Raw genomic sequence first — 19,614 nt, 5'->3', positions numbered from 1 at the left:
TTTAAAAGCTAATAAAAAATTTAAAAGCTAATAAGCTAGGACTAAGTGACTTTTTAAGATGCCCTTAGGTTATGAATCCTCAACCATTCCCCTCTCACAGGGAGCCTGGCAGTGGGTCCCTTGGAAAAACACAGCTGGGTGGGCTCTCAGGCACCTTTAATGAAGGTGGCTGAGAAAGGAAATGCCTGGATAGCTAGGACGTGACCTTGGCCCCAGTTTCCTACTCAGGGTGCTGCTGACCTGGCCCTGGCTCACACTGCTGCCAGGACTGGTCACCTGACGGCCCTCCCAGCTGCAGGCCTGGAGGCGGCCGGCGAACCGGACCCGCAGGGCCGAGGGACTTACGCTAAGTGCCGCAGCAGCTCTGTGGAGCTTTTCCCACCGACACAGTTGAGAGCGAGCCGTGGCTGAGGCATGTCCTGGAACATAAGGAACCGCGGTGAGGGAGCTAGCACTCTACACGTGGGGCTGAAGCTGCTACAAACAGCACTTCCCTGGTCCAGGTGTCAGAAGGAGGGAGTGAGGAAAACGGACGCTCTTGCCCTAGAACTCTCTCTCTTCCCTGCCCAGGAACGGCCTTTTCTTGACCAACCTAATCGTGCTATCTGTTTGAGAAGTTCACTCAGGACTCACTTCCTCTGGGAGAGAACAGACCTACCACCCATTTCCAAGGACTGCATTTCCCGGAGTGCGCCTCTTCTCGGCCCTTGGAATTCAGTGGAGACTAGGACCCTGCTTCAGAAGTGTTCTTGAGAGGCGTGTGCTCGAGGGACTGTGTGTGTGTTCGGTTGTCCGAGTTCAGTGGAAAGAAGCTGAGATGGGGCTTGGTCACTTACTAGGTGCGCAGGGGGCGGAGGTTCTGGAAGGTTCAGAGGCTGTGAGTTCAAAGAGACCTGGGGCCAGCCCTGACTCCACCACTTAAGACTGTGTGGCCTTGGTCAATCTTGGTCAATCCTTTATCTTTTCTGAGTCTGGGTTTCCTCATCTATAAAATAGATAGCACCTACTTTGTAGAACTTCTGTGGGACTCTCAGAAAAAATGTAAGGTAGGTACCCAGGAAATGTTACTTCTTTCCTTTTTTTTTTTTTTTTGTTAATCCTCACCTGAGGATATATTTTTTCATTGATTTTTAGAGAGTGGAAGGGAGGGAGGAAGGGGGAGAGAGAGAAACATAAATGTGAGACACATTACCTCCTGCGTGCCCTAGCCCGGGCCAGGAATCAAACCTGCAATGCTTTGGTAGATGGGCTGACACTCTAACCACTGAGCAACACCAGCCAGGGCACTTGTTTTTTCTCTTTCCTCTCTGTGCCTCAGTTTCCTCAGGTCCTCTCCCAGTTCTGAGATTCACATCGACTGTGTGGACTGATAGAGCCCACCACAATATTCAAAACTGCAAACCACGAAGGGTCTCCCCCTCCCGGCCCTCTGTCCTGCCTCCCTCACAGCATCTGGGCACTGCCCGCACGCTGTCCTGGCTGAGGCTGGGCTTTCTCCTTCCACGAAGAGACGAAGGGAAGGTGTAAGAGCAACAGTGAGGCCAGGCCCCAGCTTTTCTAGTTCAAGTCACCTTTCTTCAGGGAGGTGCGCATAGCATGGACGTGCAATGTCCCCCATCCCAGGTACCTTGAAGAAGTTTTTCATCTCATGCTTCCTCAGTTCCTCTTCTGTGATAACATGCTCGGCCCCCAGAGTCTTCAGTCTGTCAGTCAGCTTCTGGATGTCAGGTCTGGAAACCAAACACAATCCGTGGTCACATCTGCTCAGTATCTCCACCGAAGGCTCCTGGGCCTGCTCTGCCACAGCTGTGAGAGCGAGTTTCTCTGGGGAAGCTGGCACTGGGCTTCAGCCTTGAGCAGGGCCTGGCCACCCAGTTTCATCATGCTCCAGCATCTCTTGGCCTCAGTTTCCTCCCTGGCAGGAGAGAACGAGGCTGGGTGGTTTCTACGGCTCCTGCCAGATCAGGGTACTAGAAACCATATGTGCCCGGGAAGAAGTAATTTCAATTCCTGATTTTTTCTACCGAAACAACAAACTCCATATCCTTTCTGCCCCCATCTTTTTTCAAGGGGATCTGCAGAGTGTTGTGCAAATATACTCCAGCCCAGAAGTGGCTCTGGGACTCTGATCAAGGCAAACAATAATCTTTAAAAAAAATATTTTTTCTTTATTGATTTTAGAGAGAGAGGAAGGTAGAGGGAAAGAGAGAGATGGAAACATCGATGAGAGAGAACACTGATGGCTGCCTCCTGCATGCCCTCCATTGGGGATCAGGCCCACAGCCTGGGCATGAGCCCTAACTGGGAATGGAACCGGCGACCTCTTGGTGCATGGGTCGATGCTCAACCATGAGCCACACTGGCCCGGCAACAATAATTTTTTTAGCACAACCAAGGGGATAGAGAACTGAGGCAAGAAAAAACTTTGCGAAGACTTGTGGATAAAAAGGGGCCACATGCCTACCTGATAAGCTCAGGAGAGGCCTGTGTGGTAGCACTGCAAACTCAGAGACCTAAAGTAACCACAAAGATGGTCTGAAATAAAAAAATTTTAACTAAAAGCTGTTTATGACATGTAGTCATGTCCTAGGCTGGCATCTTCCCTGATAAAGTTCAATCTTTATCTTAACTAAGCCTGTCTACTGTCTTTTTGCATCTACAATAGTATATCTTTGGAATGTCAAAGTAATTTTCCTTTTTCCAGACCCTTCAAAGCACAGGCACTGCTCTGCAGAGACCACAAATCCCCTCATTGTTACCGAGTTAATTACTGATTGTTAACTATCCTGTACCCACCTCTGTAAAAGATGTTGTCTATTATTTTACTTTTCATCCAATCCTAGAGGATTCCCCACTTCAATTTCTCCCACCTCCCTAACCTGTCACCAGTGAATTTCATATAACTCTCTGTGTCTGCTTTGTTTTTTTTAATCTTCACCTGAGGATATTTTTCCATTTTTGTTCAGATAGAGTGGGAGGGAAAGAAGGAGAGAAAGAGAAACATCGACATGAGAGGGACACATCAACTGGTTGTCTCCCACACAACCCCAACCAGGGCTGGGAACAAACCGCAACCAAGGTACATGCCCACAGCCAGAATCAAACCCGCGGCTCATTGGTCCGTGGTCTGATGCTCTAATTGCTGAGCCAAACTGGCCAGGGCTGCTCTTTTGATTGTAATGTATAAGATAAGGTGCAAAACTCGCCCTGGCCAGTTTGGCTCAGTGGTTAGAGAGCTGGCTTGCAGACTGAAGGATCAAGGGTTTGATTCCTGGTCAGGGGCACATACCTGGGTTGCAGGTTCAATCCTCAGCCCCGGTTGGGGTTGTGTGGGAGGCAACCAATCGATGTGTCTCTCTCACATCAATGTTTCTCTCTCTCTCTCTCTCTCTCTCTCTCTCTCTCTCTCTTCACTCGCTCCCTCCCTTCCACTCTATCTAAAAAAAGGAAAAATATCTTTGGGTGAGGATTAACAAAACAAAACAAAACAAGAAACAAAAAAACCCTGCCAGTCTCTAGAGCATTATCTCAATCTGTTGAGATTTTGCTTCCTGACAATTATCAATAGTTAGCCTCAAATAAACTCACAAAAATTCTTTATAGATCTGACTATTTCTTATGTTGACAGACTGGACTTCCGACTGACATGGCCACACTCGTGGACAGCTGGCTCGAGGAAACTCTATGCTGTGAGGGAAGGAGAACAAGGCAGGAAATGAAGTCTGTTACTGACTTGCTGTGACTCCCTGAGCAAACTGCTTCTCTCTCCGAAACTTCAGTTTCCTCATTTGTAAAACAGAGATGACAAACCTGTCCTATCTCCTTCAATCCGTATTTAGAGCAATTCCAAGTACCACACAAATAACAAGGAAAAGAAAGGGCCCTGTGTTGGTTCACAGAAAGAATAACACAGCTTAAAACATTCCCAAATACAAACTCTAGTTTTGAAAACATGGAGCTATCACAAGTCAAGTTTCCAAAACTCCTAGTGTTCAGTAATGACAGCCCAGGCCCTCCACCTCCTTCCTGCCCTCCCTTTACATTTCAAAGACTCATCCTACAGCCAAAAGCCACCTGGACTCATTTCTCAGGGCTGACAGGGTCCGCTGGGAGAGGAGGCTGCTTATGCAAGGGCGCCATCTGGTGGAGATGCAGGGATGCGCGGTGGAAAGGCTCAGGTCAGATCAGGGCTTCAGCCTCCTCACGCACCTGTCTCGGACCACATTGATGGTCCTCAGGCCCAGGGCTGCGGCGATCTGGATGACTGCTTGCCCCACTCCACTGTTGGATGCGTTCTGGATGACAGAATCTCCTGTGGAGCCAGGAAGAGATTCGAGTCAAGCCCTGGAGACCTGTAATAGGGTCAAGGGCTTCCAGCCTGAGATCCTATTAAGGCAAGAGATGGAGTGCTTAGTCTCAAAGGGGAGCTGGGACCAGGCTGCTGAGCCTTCTCAGACCTTGGAGTGTTGCTCACTCTTCTCCCACTGACCCCAAACTTCTACAACACCCACGGTGCGTCCTAACACTCAGCAACTTAGAGTCTGCAGTGGATATAATTTAGACCCTCCTGTGTAAATGATTTTGCATCCTTCATCATCTTCCAATTTTTATGTCCTCAAATCTCTGCTTATGTTATTTCCTTGTTCAGTGCTTTCCTCTTCCTTTCTCCATTCGTTTTGAAATCCTTGGCAGCGCAACTCAAGCGTGGCTTCCTGCATGAAGCCCGTCCAGACTCTTCCCTCTGTGCTCCCGCAGCTCTCTGCAGGCACCTCCGTTGATGTGCACAGTCCGCCTCCTCGTCTGCCTGGTGCTCTACAGGTCCAACTGTATCAGGAGCTTGCAGCTTGAGGGGAAGGCCATGCCCTATTGCCCGCTTTGTACTGCTTAATAAAGGTGCATTGGAATGGGACTAGAGCCATACTGGAGAAACCAGCAGCCCCTGAAACAGGGTACTACAGTATGTGGTCTAAGCCCAGGCCTAGATATGGAATCAGTCAATGGGGGAAGGCAGCATGGCATGTTGGGGAAATGTGGGCTCTGGAGTGAGACGGGCCTGGGTATGAGCCTCAGCTTCACCACCGACTGTAACTGAATGAGACAGGGCGAGTCATGACCGTTTTGAACCAGTTTCCTTTCCATAAAACAGGAATCCTCCAAGCATCATTCAGGATACTCCCAATTAGAGTCAATGCCGTCATGTCCAGGAAGGTGCTCTGTTCGCCCCGAAATGCTATCTGAGTCTTGAAAGGCAGCGGATCTGGTGCTAGAGACAAAGCACTTCCTGGAAGAAGAATGCCCATTCTCCTTGGCCAGGCTCAGCATACAAGTTTTCCCTCACAAGTGGGTTATGAAATCAGTGTAGGGTTGCAAACAGCACTTTTAAAAAAGTTAAAATAGAGGAAAATAGAATAAAAAACAGCAAAATACATCACACATAGTGAAGGTAAATACTGTTCCATAAAACTTTGGTTTCCATTATATATTTATTCATGTGTGTCTGTGTTCTAGATTTCACTGTAAACCGTAATTTTCACTGTGTGTCAAGATCGTACATTTAACACTGATCTAGCTTAGGCCACACCAACCCTGAGGCGGGAAAGTGGAGATGCAGGTGGGAACCTGAGGTGGGGTGGTGTCAGAAGGCCCTGCTGTGTCCACCAGAGCCATGGGCCAAATCAGAGGTGGCTTGAAGGGACGAGACGCAGGTGACAAAAGTGTCTGCTGCACTAGGACTTGAGCAAAGGTCCCTGGTCGCACCTGCTGGCTTTCTCCACTAGTTTGCTCAGACGGATCTGCCACAGCTGTGAGCACCTGCACTTCTGTTTGCGAGAAGCTGGGACAGGTTTTCAACCAGCTTTGGGCAGCAGTGGTCACCGTATTCCATATCTCTTGGTTTCAGTTTCCTTGTTGGCATAACGGAGCTAGACTGGGTGACTTCCGTGGTCCTACCAGCTTGCAGATATGCAATGTGCGGGGTAACCATCCCACAGTGCAGCATGAGAGTCGGCGGGGAACCTGCTGTCATTGGAGGTTAATCCTGACGTGGGTTCTACGAGGGTCATAAGAAGGCCCGCCGGCAGGACTGAGCCCCCATCGCCCACAGCAGTAACCAGCCTTCACTGGCTTCTCCTCCCCCTGCCTCACTCTCTCGGCTCCCTCACTCCCGCTTCCTGGGATCACCTGCCCAGTGGACTGTGTCCCAGTCCCTGTCTCAGAGTGCTTTCAGGGAACCACAAATAAAACACCTGTCATTTCCTTGCTGAGTGATCTCATACAAATCATTCACCTCTCTGGACCTCCGTTTCCTCATTTATAAAAAGGCAGAATAATGAAAGCAGTTGCCAGGCCCGGTGCTAAGTGTCACACTCAGAATTCCTGTTCTCCGTTCTACAGATGGAAGACTGGATGAGTTGAGAGGTCAGCTCACACAGTTAGTGAAAGGTGAAGCCAGAGTTCAGACCTAGGTTGTTAGCCCAGGGCTTGAGCTCTTAACCAATGGTACCAGCCTCACTGCCCTGCTTTGGCGATGCAATGCATTCAATGTGGTAATGCTTGTAAAGGCACTTACGTGAACTGGAAAGTGCTATATGAATGCTGAGTGGAATTACTAAGTTCAGCACTTTACTGAAAACACAGGGACTGTGTCTATCTTGTCTGGCTTTGTATCCCCGGAGCTTAGCACAGCTCGATACGTTCTTGCTGAATGACCGATTTCCATCCCAAGCTCTAGGAATGTGATCCTTCAGCAGTTTTCCAGAGTGTGTATTCCTCATGAGGTTTCAGCCTCTTTTCTAGGGACCAACCTAACACCTTTCTCAGCAAAAGCAACAACAACATACTCACTCAAGTCAGGGCCCCCGTCCTCCTCTCCCTTAAGTTAAGTTCCCGTGGCCTCCGGGCCAGGGTTTGGGGAGCCTGGCCTGCCCCCCCCCCCACCTGCAGGTTCCTACCTGGCTGCAGCTGCTCAAAGTCCATCAGCATCCTGTAGGCCGTGCAGGGGTTGACACCCAAGGTGGCAGCACTGTGAAGAGGGATGTCGCTTGGAATGCTGAGCAGTGCTTCCTCGCTGAACACAGCCTCGGTCCGCCAGGTTCCTGAGTCAAGGAAGGAGATCAGGGCAGTGAGGAGCCTCTCACCACACTCAACCCTGGTCCACCCTCCTCAGGAAATGGGCATCGAGGACCGAGGACCAAGGACCGCAGACTTCAAGTTACACCTAGAGGACAAACAACATCCTGAAGTCCTTTTGAATGTCTCTGAGTCCTCATGATAAGGAAGCAAGGTGTAGATTTTGTTATCCCCACATTGGATTTAGCTAATGTCACTCGGCAGGTGGCTAAGGATCTCAAACTACTGGACTCTGAGGGTAAGACAGTAATGTCATTATCACAAAGAAGAGAAAAAAAAGTGCTCATTTTCCTACTGGGTCCTCCTACTTCTCACCCAGGGCAGGTTGATTTGGGGTGGGATTCTGGAAAAAAGCATGAAAGAAGTTGAAGGCCTAGGTCTGGGACCTGGTTTTGTTGGGCAAATCCCTAAGTCACTTGAGTTTTGGTTACTCTGAAATATAAGTGACATTAGCAGGAAGCGCCCGAAAGGCCTTGGAGAGCTGCTGCACATATCACATGAGATGAGGGTGACGAAAAACTCCACTAAACTGAAAAGAACTGATCACGAACCCCATCCCACATTCCAGTTCTAGACAAAAGAAGTGTAAAATGTCAGTACTGCGAAGGCCCTTAAGAGTACCGAGTTTAAGCTCCTCATTCAACAGGGCAGGAGACGGAGGAAGTGACTGCAGAGTCCCTGCTTAGTCTGGGCTGTCCCCTTCCAGCTACAGATACCTACCCACACCTACTATGAGCCAGGCTTTCATGGAGCTCCCATTCTAGTGGAGAACAAGTGAGAAACAAAAGAGCAATTACAGTAGTTATAAATTACAGAGAGATAGAGTAACAGTGGAGAGAATGACTTCAAATGGGAGTCAGGGAGGGACAGCTTCCCTGAGGAGGTGACAGGCTAAGAGCAAAAGGAGAGAGATCTTAGCCACTCAAGAACCTCCGAGGCAGAGGAGACTCTGAGGCAGCACAGATACAAGAATGGAACGGGAGGACAGTGACGGGAAGGGTGGTGAAGATGTGGCTGAGGTGTCGTGGGCTAAATGAGTGTTTTATAGAATTTCAAGATCTGGACCCATGGGAACCATGAGTTATGTTGTAACTCAGTACATATGCATATCTGAACATCTGTCTGTCTGACTGTCTATCTATCTATCTTGGAAGTCAAGTAAAAAATTTTTTTCCCATTGATTTTTTATTTTTTAGAGAGTGGAAGGGAGATATATATATAGAGAGAGAAACATGAGCCCTGGCCGGTTTGGCTCAGCGGTTAGAGTGTCGACCTGTGGTCCAGAGAGAAACATGAATGTTGAGAGAGACACGTTGATTGGTTATCTTCCACACGGTGCTGGTTGGGGCTGCGGAAACCTGCAACCCAGGCACGTGCCCTTGATCAGAATCAAACGCGAGACCCTTTGGTTTGTGGGCTGATGCTCTAACCGCTGAGAAAAACTGCCTAGGGCAGAAGTCAAATTTTTCATAAAACAATATTTACCCTACTGTCTTATTCTTTATTTTATTCTGTTTGATTTTAGTAAAAAAAAATTCTGTTTGCAACTCACTTGATTGATTTTGCTAGTGGGTCACAACCTGCAGTCTGAAAAACATAGGGCTCAGGGTCGTGGCAGGGAGAACGGCTCTTATTTTGGGGAACGAGAAGTTTCTAATGAGCTTTAAGAGAACTCTGAGGCCATCAGATTTATGCTTTAAGGACACCTTGTTGCTGTGAGGGAAAGACAGTGGGATGGCGAGGGGCAGAGTGGAATGGGGAGGCCCGATCAGGAGGCTTTTGCAGGGGTTGGATGAGAGAGTGGTTGCCTAGAACAAGACTTTGGCAGGGGGGATGGATTCAAATGATCTGTTGAAGATGAGTGATCGGGGCTGACGAGCACTGGGTGAGGCGTGACAGGTGTGCACCCACACAGGCAGGGTTCCGTATGAAGCAGTGGTGAAGAGGACAGACCTCGGAGTCAGACAGACGTCGATTCAAGCCCTGGCTCTGCCATGCACTCGCTAGGTCACCTTAGGGAAACTACCTGGAGCCTTGTTGGCTCAGAGTCTGGTGGCTGTGCTGTCTCAGGGCCTCTGCCTACATTTCCCAAGCTCTTGAGTGTGCGCGCTAGTTATCTGGTGGCTGGGGTCCTAACAGTGTCCTGGCACTGCCTGTTCCAGGCATGGGGAGTAGGGGGCAGCCTGGGTGACTACTAACTGTGCTGCAGGAGGGGAGAAACAATGTGGGCTTTAGGGACCAAGAACTGGGGACGGAAGGCAGAAACACTATTAAAGGTTGTGTTAATTCCAGAGTAGATCTGTGTCTGAGAAAATAAGAGACTGAAAAACTGAAGGATTCCTTTGGAATCCAGGAGGTGCCTTGGCATTCTCTTGGCTTCACCCACCCTGGTTTTCAAATCTTTTTTTTTTCTAATCCTTACCTGAGGATATTTTTTCCATTGATTTTTTTGGAGAGTGGAAGGAAGGGAAGAAAGGAGGGAGGTAAAGAGAGAGAGAGACAGAGACATCAATATGAGAGAGCACATCGATTGGTTGTCTCCCACATGTGCCCTGACTGGGGCCAAGGATTGAACCTATAGCCGAGGTACGTGCCCTTGACCAGGAATCAAACCCGAGACCCTCTGGTGTGAGGGCTTACACTCTAACCACTGAGCAACACTGCCCAGGGCTGGTTTTCAAATCTTCATCACCCTCTTCACAATCATCACCCCTTTCATCTTAGTGAGCATTTTACTATACTCTACCCTGCACCAATCGCGTAGTGCATGGCTTTTGTGCCTGAAATCAAGGGTGTCTTCTAATTTTCCTTAATGGCATGACTGGAAATTCAGCCCTTGAAATGGATTTCTGAGGCTTGGCTGTCCCTAATCGTCTTCTCAAGGGGAGCTGGGTGGGATGGGGACAGCGCTCATGGTGAACCGGTTGAGGTTCATCCCTGGCCCTGGTTGGGGTCGTGAAGGTGGCACCCAGTTGATGCGTCTCTCACGTGGATGTTTCCTTCTAAGGGCTTTCAGGGATTTCAAGGAGAAACCCTTAGGCTTTGGGGTTGGAGAGACCTGCTTAGAAACCCAGCTGCACCACCCACTAGCGGTGTGATTTCAAATTCTCACTTCACTATTTTTGAGTTTCACTTTTCCTGATCTATGAAATGCAGAGAATAACACTCATGTTGTAGTGTGAAGATTAAACACGGTGGCGTTTGTACAGACTATCACTGTGTCTAGTATGTAGAAGGTAACACCCCTTGGTTCCCTTGACTGGTCCTAAGCCCCATGTCCTAACTCTGAGGATAGCCATTCCTCATGCATGGGCAACTGACCCCTAACCATCTCCATCATCTGATGCAGGGTCAGCAAACTATGGCCCATGGGCTAAATCTGCTCACCACCTGCTTTTGCAAAGAAAGTTTTACTGGAACGTAGCCTTGCTCACTTTTTTGGTATTGTTTATGGCTACTTAAAATGGCAGACTTGAGCCCAGGCTGGTTTTGCTCAGCAGTTAGAGTGTCGGCCCTTGGACCAGAGTCTGGGGTTCGATTCTGACCAAGGGTAGTACGTGCCTCGGTTGCGGTTCCTCCCCGGTCCTGGTTGGGGTCATGCAGGTGGCAACCAGTCAATTTGTCTCTCTCACATTGATGTTTCTCTCTCTCTTCCTCCCTCTCTCCCTCCCGCTCTATCTGAAGATAAATGTAAAAATATCCTTGGGTGAGGATTAAAAAAAAATGGCAGACTTGAGCAGAGGTGGTATGGCTTGCAAAGCCTAAAATATTTACTAATTGGCCCTTTCAGAAAAAAGTATGCTGACCCCTGATCTAATGCATATAGAATTTTATTGTCTGCAAAGATCACCACATGTATTGCCTCAGATAAACTGCATAAGAATTAGCTGAGCTATGCAAGGCAGTGGCTATTAGCTCCATTTTAGAGATGAAGAAACTGAGGCTCAAAATAGTTGTGACTGCCCTGGCTGGTTTGGCTCAGTGGTTAGAGCATCGGCCTGAGGTCCAGAGAGACCCGGGTTCGGTTCCCGCTAAGGGCACGTACCTCGGTTGCAGTTTGTCCCCGGCCCTGGTTGGTTGTGCTGGTGGCAGCCGCTCGATGTGTCCCTTTCACGTCGATGTTTCTCTCTCTCTCTCTCCCTCCCACTCTGTCTGAACAAAAAATGAAAAAAATGTCCTTGGGTGAGGATAAAAAAAAAAAATTTTTTTAAATAGTTGTGACTTAAGGTCATACAGGGTACGCGAAGGAGAACCTGTATCTGATCCCCAGGCCAGTGCTCCTTCTCCAGCCACATGCTGCTTCGGCAGAGTTCTCTGTGTGTCCAATGAGAAAGTCAGTTCACACATTTTCTGGCCCCGTCTCCCTGGGGACTAGTTGGGTTGCATGTGGGAAAAAGCTGGTTATGGCCATAGCAACAGCTGGGCAGCTCAGTACCATAAAAAATGATGACGATTTGGCCAGTTGAGGACTAATCTGCTTACTGATTGCCACTCTTAGTAAACTGCAGCCTTCAGTGGAAGAAAGACCATGTCTGTTCACTACTGTATGCTCCAGCCCAGCACACTACAGATGTTCACATGATGTTTACTGAATAAACTGAGCTAATTATAGTCCCGATAATTATAAAATTCACATCCTCTCTGACTGGCACCTGGTTTAAAAGACTCACCTTTTCTCCAGGGAGAAATCCCCGTTCTGGCTACCACCACCACCACCCATGCAATTACCCATACACCTGGCAGATGTCTTTTGTTCTCCTCTCTAAATCTAATTACCAAGTCCTATTACTTTAGCTCTTAAATCCACCGTCTTCTCCAGTCCCATGGAACTGTCTTGTTCAGACACTCATCATCCGAAGCCTGCAATGCTCAGCCACCTCCTTACTGGCTTCCTGCCTCTACCCTTCCTGGGCATTCTCTGCTGTGCACAAATCTGATCAAATCATTCCTCTTCTTAACTCTTCATCCCTCTGACCGTGGATGTGAGCTCTCCATGGCTGGGCTCCAGCCCACCTCTTCAGCCTCATCTTGCTTCTCCACCATCCCTCCCCGGACCCAGCCAAACTGAGCTACCTGCAGCTCTGCACGCCGTGCCTTCCCCCATCACCAGACCTTTGCAAGTGCTGCACTCACTGCCTGGAAAGCCCTTCCTCACCTACCCCCTGGCTGCACTTGTGCTCAGTCTCCCAGCCTGAGTTCAAGCATCATTTCTCCGGGAAACCTTTCCTAAAGCTGCCCGAGGCAGGGGACTCTTGCCTTTGTGTCCATCCTGTGTAACAGCACTTATTATACTGCACTGCATTAAGTGTTGCTTTCTGTTCCCAGCCAAGAGCACTTCGCGGGCAGAGACTGTCTGTCGTGTGCTCTTCACTCGGCTCGAGGGCTGGCCCAAAGCGCAGGCGGTAGCCAGCGAATCCTCGCAGCCCTGATTCGCTCCCACGGCGAGGCTTCCACTGCCAGGCGCTGAGGGAGAGGGTGCAGCCATTCTTGGCAGCTTTCCTGATCGCAGAGCAGCAAAGAGCTTCTCGCGAGCTTCTCTTACTGTTTTTTTCCTGCCAGATACCTTATTCTTTCTGAACTACTCCTTCCTAACCTCTGGGGATGTTAAAGACAGGGCTCACCCTCTATACCACAGAGGTGGGTGAGGGACTCAACTAAGCAATTGGAGTGGCCCAACTCCGTCCCCCTGGTGATGGGCAAGGCCCCAGGCAGAGTTGGTGAGAGCCCTTCTAGGGGATGGATATGGTTGCACTGAATGGATTGTGGAGGATGTTGCTCATTTGTTAGTTCTCAGGATGATGGAAACCTCAGGATGCTGGTGGCCATCTATGAAAGGTATATAGCAGAGTGGGTTTGAATCTTAGCTCCACCACTTATTGGCTAGATGACCTTGGGCAAGTTGCTTAATCCTTTACATTTACTATTGTGTCATCTGCAAAATGGGAATAACAGTATCTACCTCATGTGGGAATAATTGAGTTAATTATGTGAAGTACTCAGAACAGTGCCTGGTGCAAAGAGAGTGGCAATAACTATTTGTTGCTATCACTGTATCACTGTGCGGGGAGATCCCATCTGAGAACTAAGGAGAACAAGAGGAGCTAAGGGTCCTGGACTCAGCTGTGCCTGAAGCTTTCCATCTCTTGCACTTCCCAGTTCCACATCCCGATTAACTTTTTTTTTTTTTTTTTTTTTCTGTAGAGCAAGTGCTTGTTGACTCTGGGACGAAGCTATCACCCATAGAGTTCTAACACTGGAGGGTGTCAGGAACAACGGAGGAGACAAGAGTCTGGTGAGCTCTCCTTCAGTTTGCTGTTTATGTTTTTAAGCTCCAGTTCCTCGTATGTCCCATGGGACTGATGGCATCTGTCCTGCTTCCCTCTTATGGCTGCTGTCACCATCCATTGTATAATGTTTGTGCCTCAAAAACCATCAAGTGTTAAATAACTCAGCAACAATTCCTTAGTACAAATAAAAGAAGACCTGAACTCTTAGCTTGGCCTTTGCAGGGCCTCCCCCATGTGGCCCCACTACCTTGTGGCCCTTTTTCTCACTTATGCCATCCTCTCCCACGGGCACATCCTCTGCTGAGGCTACACGGATTTCCCACCACTTCCCAAACTCACCTTCGTGCTTTTGCTCATTTGTTTCCTCCAAATGCAGTGATGTTTGGCTCATCTCCATCTAACAAAATTGATCTTTCAAAGGTCTGTTCTAATGAGGCTCGTCCAGGAAGCCCTGGACCCTCCCTAAGGCTGTCTCTCCCCCTACAGGCACACAGGGAACCAGAAGTGTATTCTGCTTCCTGTGAACTTGTATGAACTCCCTTTATGAGCTTATTGGTTTGAAGAGTTCTTCAGTTAGATCTTAACCTCCTGGAGGGCAGGGGCTGTGTTATTTGTGTTCCTCATTGTACCTTACAGCAGGGATTTAGGGATTCAGAGAATCAGCTCCAGTCAACATGGGCCCAAGGAGATGGGCGAGCAGGTATATCGCCTTCTGAGCAAGAGACAGGACTTCTGCGCTCCTTGTTCAGCTCCCACCCTCCTCCTATATGGACTTAATATTAAACCCTGCATTGCTTAGTTACACTAATGAGCTACAGTGTGAGTGAAATATCTACAGTGTGAGTGAAACAGGATCTGGAACAACTGCAGATACCTGGAAAACTCACCCAAGCCAGCAGTTGCCGGAATCACCCAGTCTCCTGGCTTCACCGCAGTCACACTGCTGCCCACTGCGACCACCTGTCCGACGCCTTCATTCCCTCCGACAGCAGGCAGCTTGGGCAGGAGGCCGTAGTTTCCTATGGGAGAAGAGCACAGAGGGTCATCCAACGAGGTGTGGGCAGTGAAAGCATGAACTTTGGAGTCAGGCCTAAGCTCGACCTTTGACCAGCTGTGTTAACTACCCGCCTTCTCCGAGCCTTAGTCTGTAAAGGAGGATACTACTCGTTTGTATTCTTGGTTATTAGGAAGACTGGATAAGACAATGTGTGAGATGAGCCCAGCATACTGCAGGCACACCACCCTGGCTGGTTTACTCCTCCTGCAATCTTCCTAACTCCGAAAAGCCTCACACCCAGGGAGGGGAGGCCAGAGGGGCTCACAGTCTGCAGATGGTGCATCTGGAGAACAGCTGCTGCTAATCATAGGAATTTCACACCCACACCTGAGGAGGAATGAAAATGAGGTGGTGGCTAAGCAACAAAAGCCAATTAACATAAGCCACTGAAACCAAGGTTACCTTGGATCATATTTATGTCAGATGGATTGATAGGGGCCGCCAGCATCTTCACATGGACGTCTGATCCGCCCACAGCAGCTAGCTCCAGGCTCTTCAGTCTAAGCACAAAGCCAGAGAGAGATGTTAATGTCACCCGGGCTAGACAGGGAGCCTTTTGCTCAAAGCACCTCCCCAGAGTAGGTCAGGCAGCAACATTTTTTTGAGCTGCCATTATGTGCCCAGGAATTCGGGTTCTGTTAGAAAAGAGAAAGGTGCTATAAGGAATTAGCACAGGATATGGCTTAAGTCTGTCGTTAACTGCAAAGGGGAGATGCCTAGTGACCTCTCAACCTCACTGTCCACTCTAGGACAGAAAATCGTTAAAAATTCCACTGGCCCAGATTAGCCTTGTGTTTCCCCAAACTTGTTTATCACCTGGTGTGCTTACTAATGTAGGTTCTCAGGCCCCAGCTCTGACCTGCTGAACTAGAATCTCCAGAGAGGGGCACCCCAAGTAGTTCTTAGGAACAGGCACAACTGGGAAACCCTGGCCCTCATAATACACATAGGGGAGCGAAGGGGGTGAGGGAAGTAGAGAGATGGTCTTTGCAGGTCAGAAAGGACTCCCTGGGTGACTGTGGTTCTCCCCCTGGAGTGATGTTCCTTCTGGATGAGGATCCTGGCCAGAAAGGATGCTGGCCAGATTGCTAAGCCTGGTAGGTATGAAACCCTGCCATGTGATGGCTATGTCACCACCCTGGGCAAGTTCCCTTCTTGCTGGAGGCCTGTGTCTCCATGTGTAAAACGGGAGGTGGTGGTGGTTTGCACTCCATCACTTCCAAGAGCATCTCCCATTTCAAGTCCCCGCGATAATCTCCTTTGATCACAGTGGGCTCTAGACACCACTGGAACTTTGGTTAATGGGTAAAACCTGCCAAAGAGCTTTTGAGGGTGGCCTGGTGACAACGTCCACTGTTACTTTTGTTCTTTTTTTTTTTACACAAAAGGAGACCTTCCAACCAGAAAGCACTGATCAGTGTATAGCAGGTCCCTGTGACTTTTATTACCAGACTCCTTTTCCTTCTCCACCCCTGTCAGACTTTGTTTGCAATGCTTTCTCTGCCCAAATGTACTTGTTAAACAATAACCCTCTTCATTTTTACTCACTGAGGGCACACATAACTGCCAACCAGAGGCTCTTAGCATTGTGCAACAATGTCACCGCACTAAACTGATGTAACTCTACCCATTTCCCATGAAACCCAACCTTTTAATTATACCTGAGGCTCCATCCTCGGGTAAAAGTGTGATTTTCAAGAAATGTCTTATACTAATAGCAATAATGGTGGCAGCTGTTTATTACACGTCCTGTGAGGAGGGCTTTAAATACATGATCTGATTGCAGATATAACACTCCTGTGAGGGAAGTAATACTATTTCCTCGCTCTCTCTTTCTCTGTGTGTGTGTGTGTGTGTGTGTATATATTATCCTCACCCCAGGATATGTCTATTGACTTGAGAGAGGGAGGGAGGAGGGAAGACGGAGAGGGAGAGGGAAAGAGAAACGTCAACTGGTTGCCTCCTGTACACCTGTACACACCTGGACTGAGGACTGAACCCACAACCTTTTGGTGTATGGCACGATGCTCCAACCATCTGAGCCACCCGGCCAGGGCACTACTTCCATTCTATTAAGTAGCAAAGAGAGGCTGCCAGAGATTATGAACTTACACATGGTAAGATAACTGGTACCCAGCAAGGCTTCTCTTTCAAAGTCGGCACTCTGTTTACCTCCCTCTGGATCAGCATTCTGCAATTAGTTTGGGAATCCCCCTGACTGCTTCAAGGACCCCTGGGGATCTGGAGATCCCAATCTGGGAATCCTTGTACCAGATTATGACCCAAGAAGGGAGGCCAACACTCTCCATGACTCAGAAACAGCTATAAAAACCAAAATAGAGTGTACAGAAAGTGGTTAAGTAGGGAGAAGTTGATGACCAGGGCAGAGAGCATAAAGAAAGGGATTTTCTTTTTCCTTTTTAGGTAAATACTAAGGAATGCATGTATTTATATACAGCTGGAGGAGGGTGGAGTCCTTGTGATAACAATAATAACTACTGTTTGAGTGCTTACCAGTGAGTCCACTCTGCTAAGTGCATTCCATGCCAGCTTTCTCCTATTATTCTGATTTTATACCTGAGGGACAAAGACTCAAAAGAGGTAGTAACTTGCTCAGGGCTACCAAAAGTAGTAAGTGGCTGATCTGATGTGACCGTGTAGTCTGATGCTAGAGAAACCAGAGGGTTAGTGGCTTACTCCAGACCAAGTAGAGGGCAGCAGGGTGAGCACCAGCCAGGAGCGGTGTGGGGGCTTGATCCTTGCTGCACGGGCCTGGGGAGGCGGAGAGGTCAGTAGCTCCCCAGGCTTCCCAGCAGGCTAAGCGGGGAGGCATCCGCCAGACAGTGATGCGTCTCTGTGAACGCACATGTGAGTCTACATTGTAAAGGAAAACCCTGCCCAGAGCACACCGACTGTGGACTAGCGGCCCCTTTCTATCATCTGTACCGCTTTTCTCTTGCATTTTGACAGATACTCAGCATTTTTCTGTAACCGACAAAGTTCATACACTCAAGCTACTTAAAAACATTTTTTTCTGCATTTTCTATATACTCTTGCCTCAGCCCAGAATTTCTTTTTCACAGCTTCTCCACAAAGTGAAAAATTCAATTCACCCTTTAAGGCCCAACTCAAATTTTACTTTCCCTAAGACATCTTTGTTTTTTCAAATCCTCACCCAAGGATATTTTTCCATTGTTTTTTTAGAGAGAGTGGGAGGGAGGGAGAAACAAACAACCCCGACTAGATTGAACCTGCAACTGAGGTACATGCCCTTGACTGAGAATTGAACCCATGACTCTTTGTTCCGAGGGCCAATGCTCTAACCACTGAGCTAAACTGGCCAGGGCCCTCTAACACATCTTTTGACCCTCTTCTTGGCCCTGAAAAAGATCACGTGCTCCATCCTCAGTGCTCCCATTCACAGAGTGATCATACCATAAGGCCATCTCACCTGAGTTCATTGTTTGTTAGTTTACTAAGTCTTTTCATACATTTTTAAAAATTGATCACAAGGTATAATCAAATCCCTTTTCCAAAATTCTTGAGGTGAGATGTACGTACTTCAGAGTTCTGAGCCATGTATTATCTACACCCCATGTGGGGGCTGGGGCAGCATTCTGTGATTAGACACATCGTTTTGCAGCAAAATGTATGACTCTTCACACTAAAGTGAAATGAATAATGACCATATAAAAAGTTCATGTTAGCGCTGTGCAGTTTTGCTCAGTGGTTAGTGTGGCGGCCTGTGGACCAAAGAGTCTCAGGTTTGATTTCCAGTCAAGAGCACATACCTGAGTTGCAGGTTCAATCCCTGGCCCTGGTTGGGGTTGTGTGGGAGGCAACCAATCTATGTGTCTCTCTCACATTGATGTTTCTCTCTCCCTCCCTCCCACTCAATCTAAAATCAATGAAAAAATATGCTCAGGTGAAGATTAACAACAAAACAAAACTTCATGTTAGAGATCAGGTTTTGCTTCCAAAAGAGTTATGAAAAAACACAAACAAACAAAGCACAAGGGTCAGTTTTCAGAGGTTTTTGGATTTTGGAGTTGCAGGTATGAACTTGGAATTGGATCCAGGTCTTTCAGACGCAGGTCAGTGCTCTTTTTACTGACCTAGTTTTATAGTCAGAACGTGCATGTGTGTGGTCTGCCTATTAGACTGTGAGCTCACGAAAGGCAGAGAACCTCCCGTCTTAGCACAGTGCCTATGACCAAAAAGGTGCCCAGTGCTTCCTAAAGGAATGATCCAAGTTTCTTCCCTAGGGAGAAAATGTGGCATAAAAATGCCAGGCATTCAGGGAACCAGGGGAGATGTTCGAACCACACGGACTCAGTTATTGAGGCTTGTATTTGCTCTTCCTGGTTTTGGGATGTTTAGGAAAACACACCTGAAGGATGGGTGCAAATAAACAATGGAGATGATCCTTAAGAGTCAGGTCTAAGCAAACGCCCATGGCTCATTTCCTCACAGGAAGGTTTAGCTTGGATTTTCAATAAAATTGCACTTCTTAAAAATCTAGACGACCATGGTCAAGATGAGAATACAGGTAGATTTCAGTTCACAGATGAACAGTAGAGGATGGAATTGGATCAAAATACACAGCCCGGGTTTGAATGCTGCCTTGGTCAGTTACCAGCTACATAACCCTCAAAATACTTGTCTGTGAAATGTGCAGCACACTAGAACCTCGTTCAAAGGAGTAAATGAGTTAACGCACATAAAACATTTGTTAGAGTGTCTGATATACAATAGACAGTGAAGACATGGCAACTGTTATTAGTCCAAGGAAACCTTTTTTTTTTGTTGTTAATCCTCACTAGAGGATATTTTTTCCATTGATTTTTAGAGAGAGTTGTAGGGGGGAGGAGAAAGAGAGACAGGGGAGGTAGAGAGAAAAACACTGATGTAAGAGAGACACATTGATTGGTTGCCTCCCGATTGACCCCAACCAGGGCCAGGGATTGAACGTACATCCCAGGTATGTCCCCTTGACCGGAATTGAACTTGAGACCCTCTGGTGCATGGGCCAATGCTCTAACCATGGGGCCATGCTAGCCAGGGCCCAAAGAAGCCTTTGAAACAGTTAGCTGGTTATACCTCTGTAAAGAATCATTGAATCACTGAAAAGAAGACAAATTT

General features: G+C 48.1%; 1 protein-coding gene across 6 annotated transcripts in view; it reads right to left on the bottom strand.

Moving 5' to 3' along the window:
- The window catches only part of MECR (mitochondrial trans-2-enoyl-CoA reductase), a 37,580-nt gene that overhangs the window by 7,633 nt on the left and 10,333 nt on the right, over positions 1-19,614 (bottom strand). For all 6 annotated transcript variants that reach the window (XM_036256309.1, XM_036256310.1, XM_036256308.1 and 3 more), the window contains exons 2-7: positions 14,875-14,972; positions 14,303-14,434; positions 6,951-7,094; positions 4,210-4,312; positions 1,628-1,730; positions 346-419 (exon numbers count right to left, since the gene is read on the bottom strand). In XM_036256309.1, coding sequence (XP_036112202.1) covers positions 346-419; positions 1,628-1,730; positions 4,210-4,312; positions 6,951-7,094; positions 14,303-14,434; positions 14,875-14,972 — 654 coding nt within the window. The remainder of the gene's footprint in view (positions 1-345; positions 420-1,627; positions 1,731-4,209; positions 4,313-6,950; positions 7,095-14,302; positions 14,435-14,874; positions 14,973-19,614) is intronic.

The sequence above is a fragment of the Molossus molossus genome, unplaced genomic scaffold, assembly GCF_014108415.1.
Source record: "Molossus molossus isolate mMolMol1 unplaced genomic scaffold, mMolMol1.p scaffold_m16_p_12, whole genome shotgun sequence".
In the NCBI taxonomy this organism is placed as follows: domain Eukaryota; kingdom Metazoa; phylum Chordata; class Mammalia; order Chiroptera; family Molossidae; genus Molossus; species Molossus molossus.
This window is presented reverse-complemented; position numbering and strand designations above follow the sequence as displayed.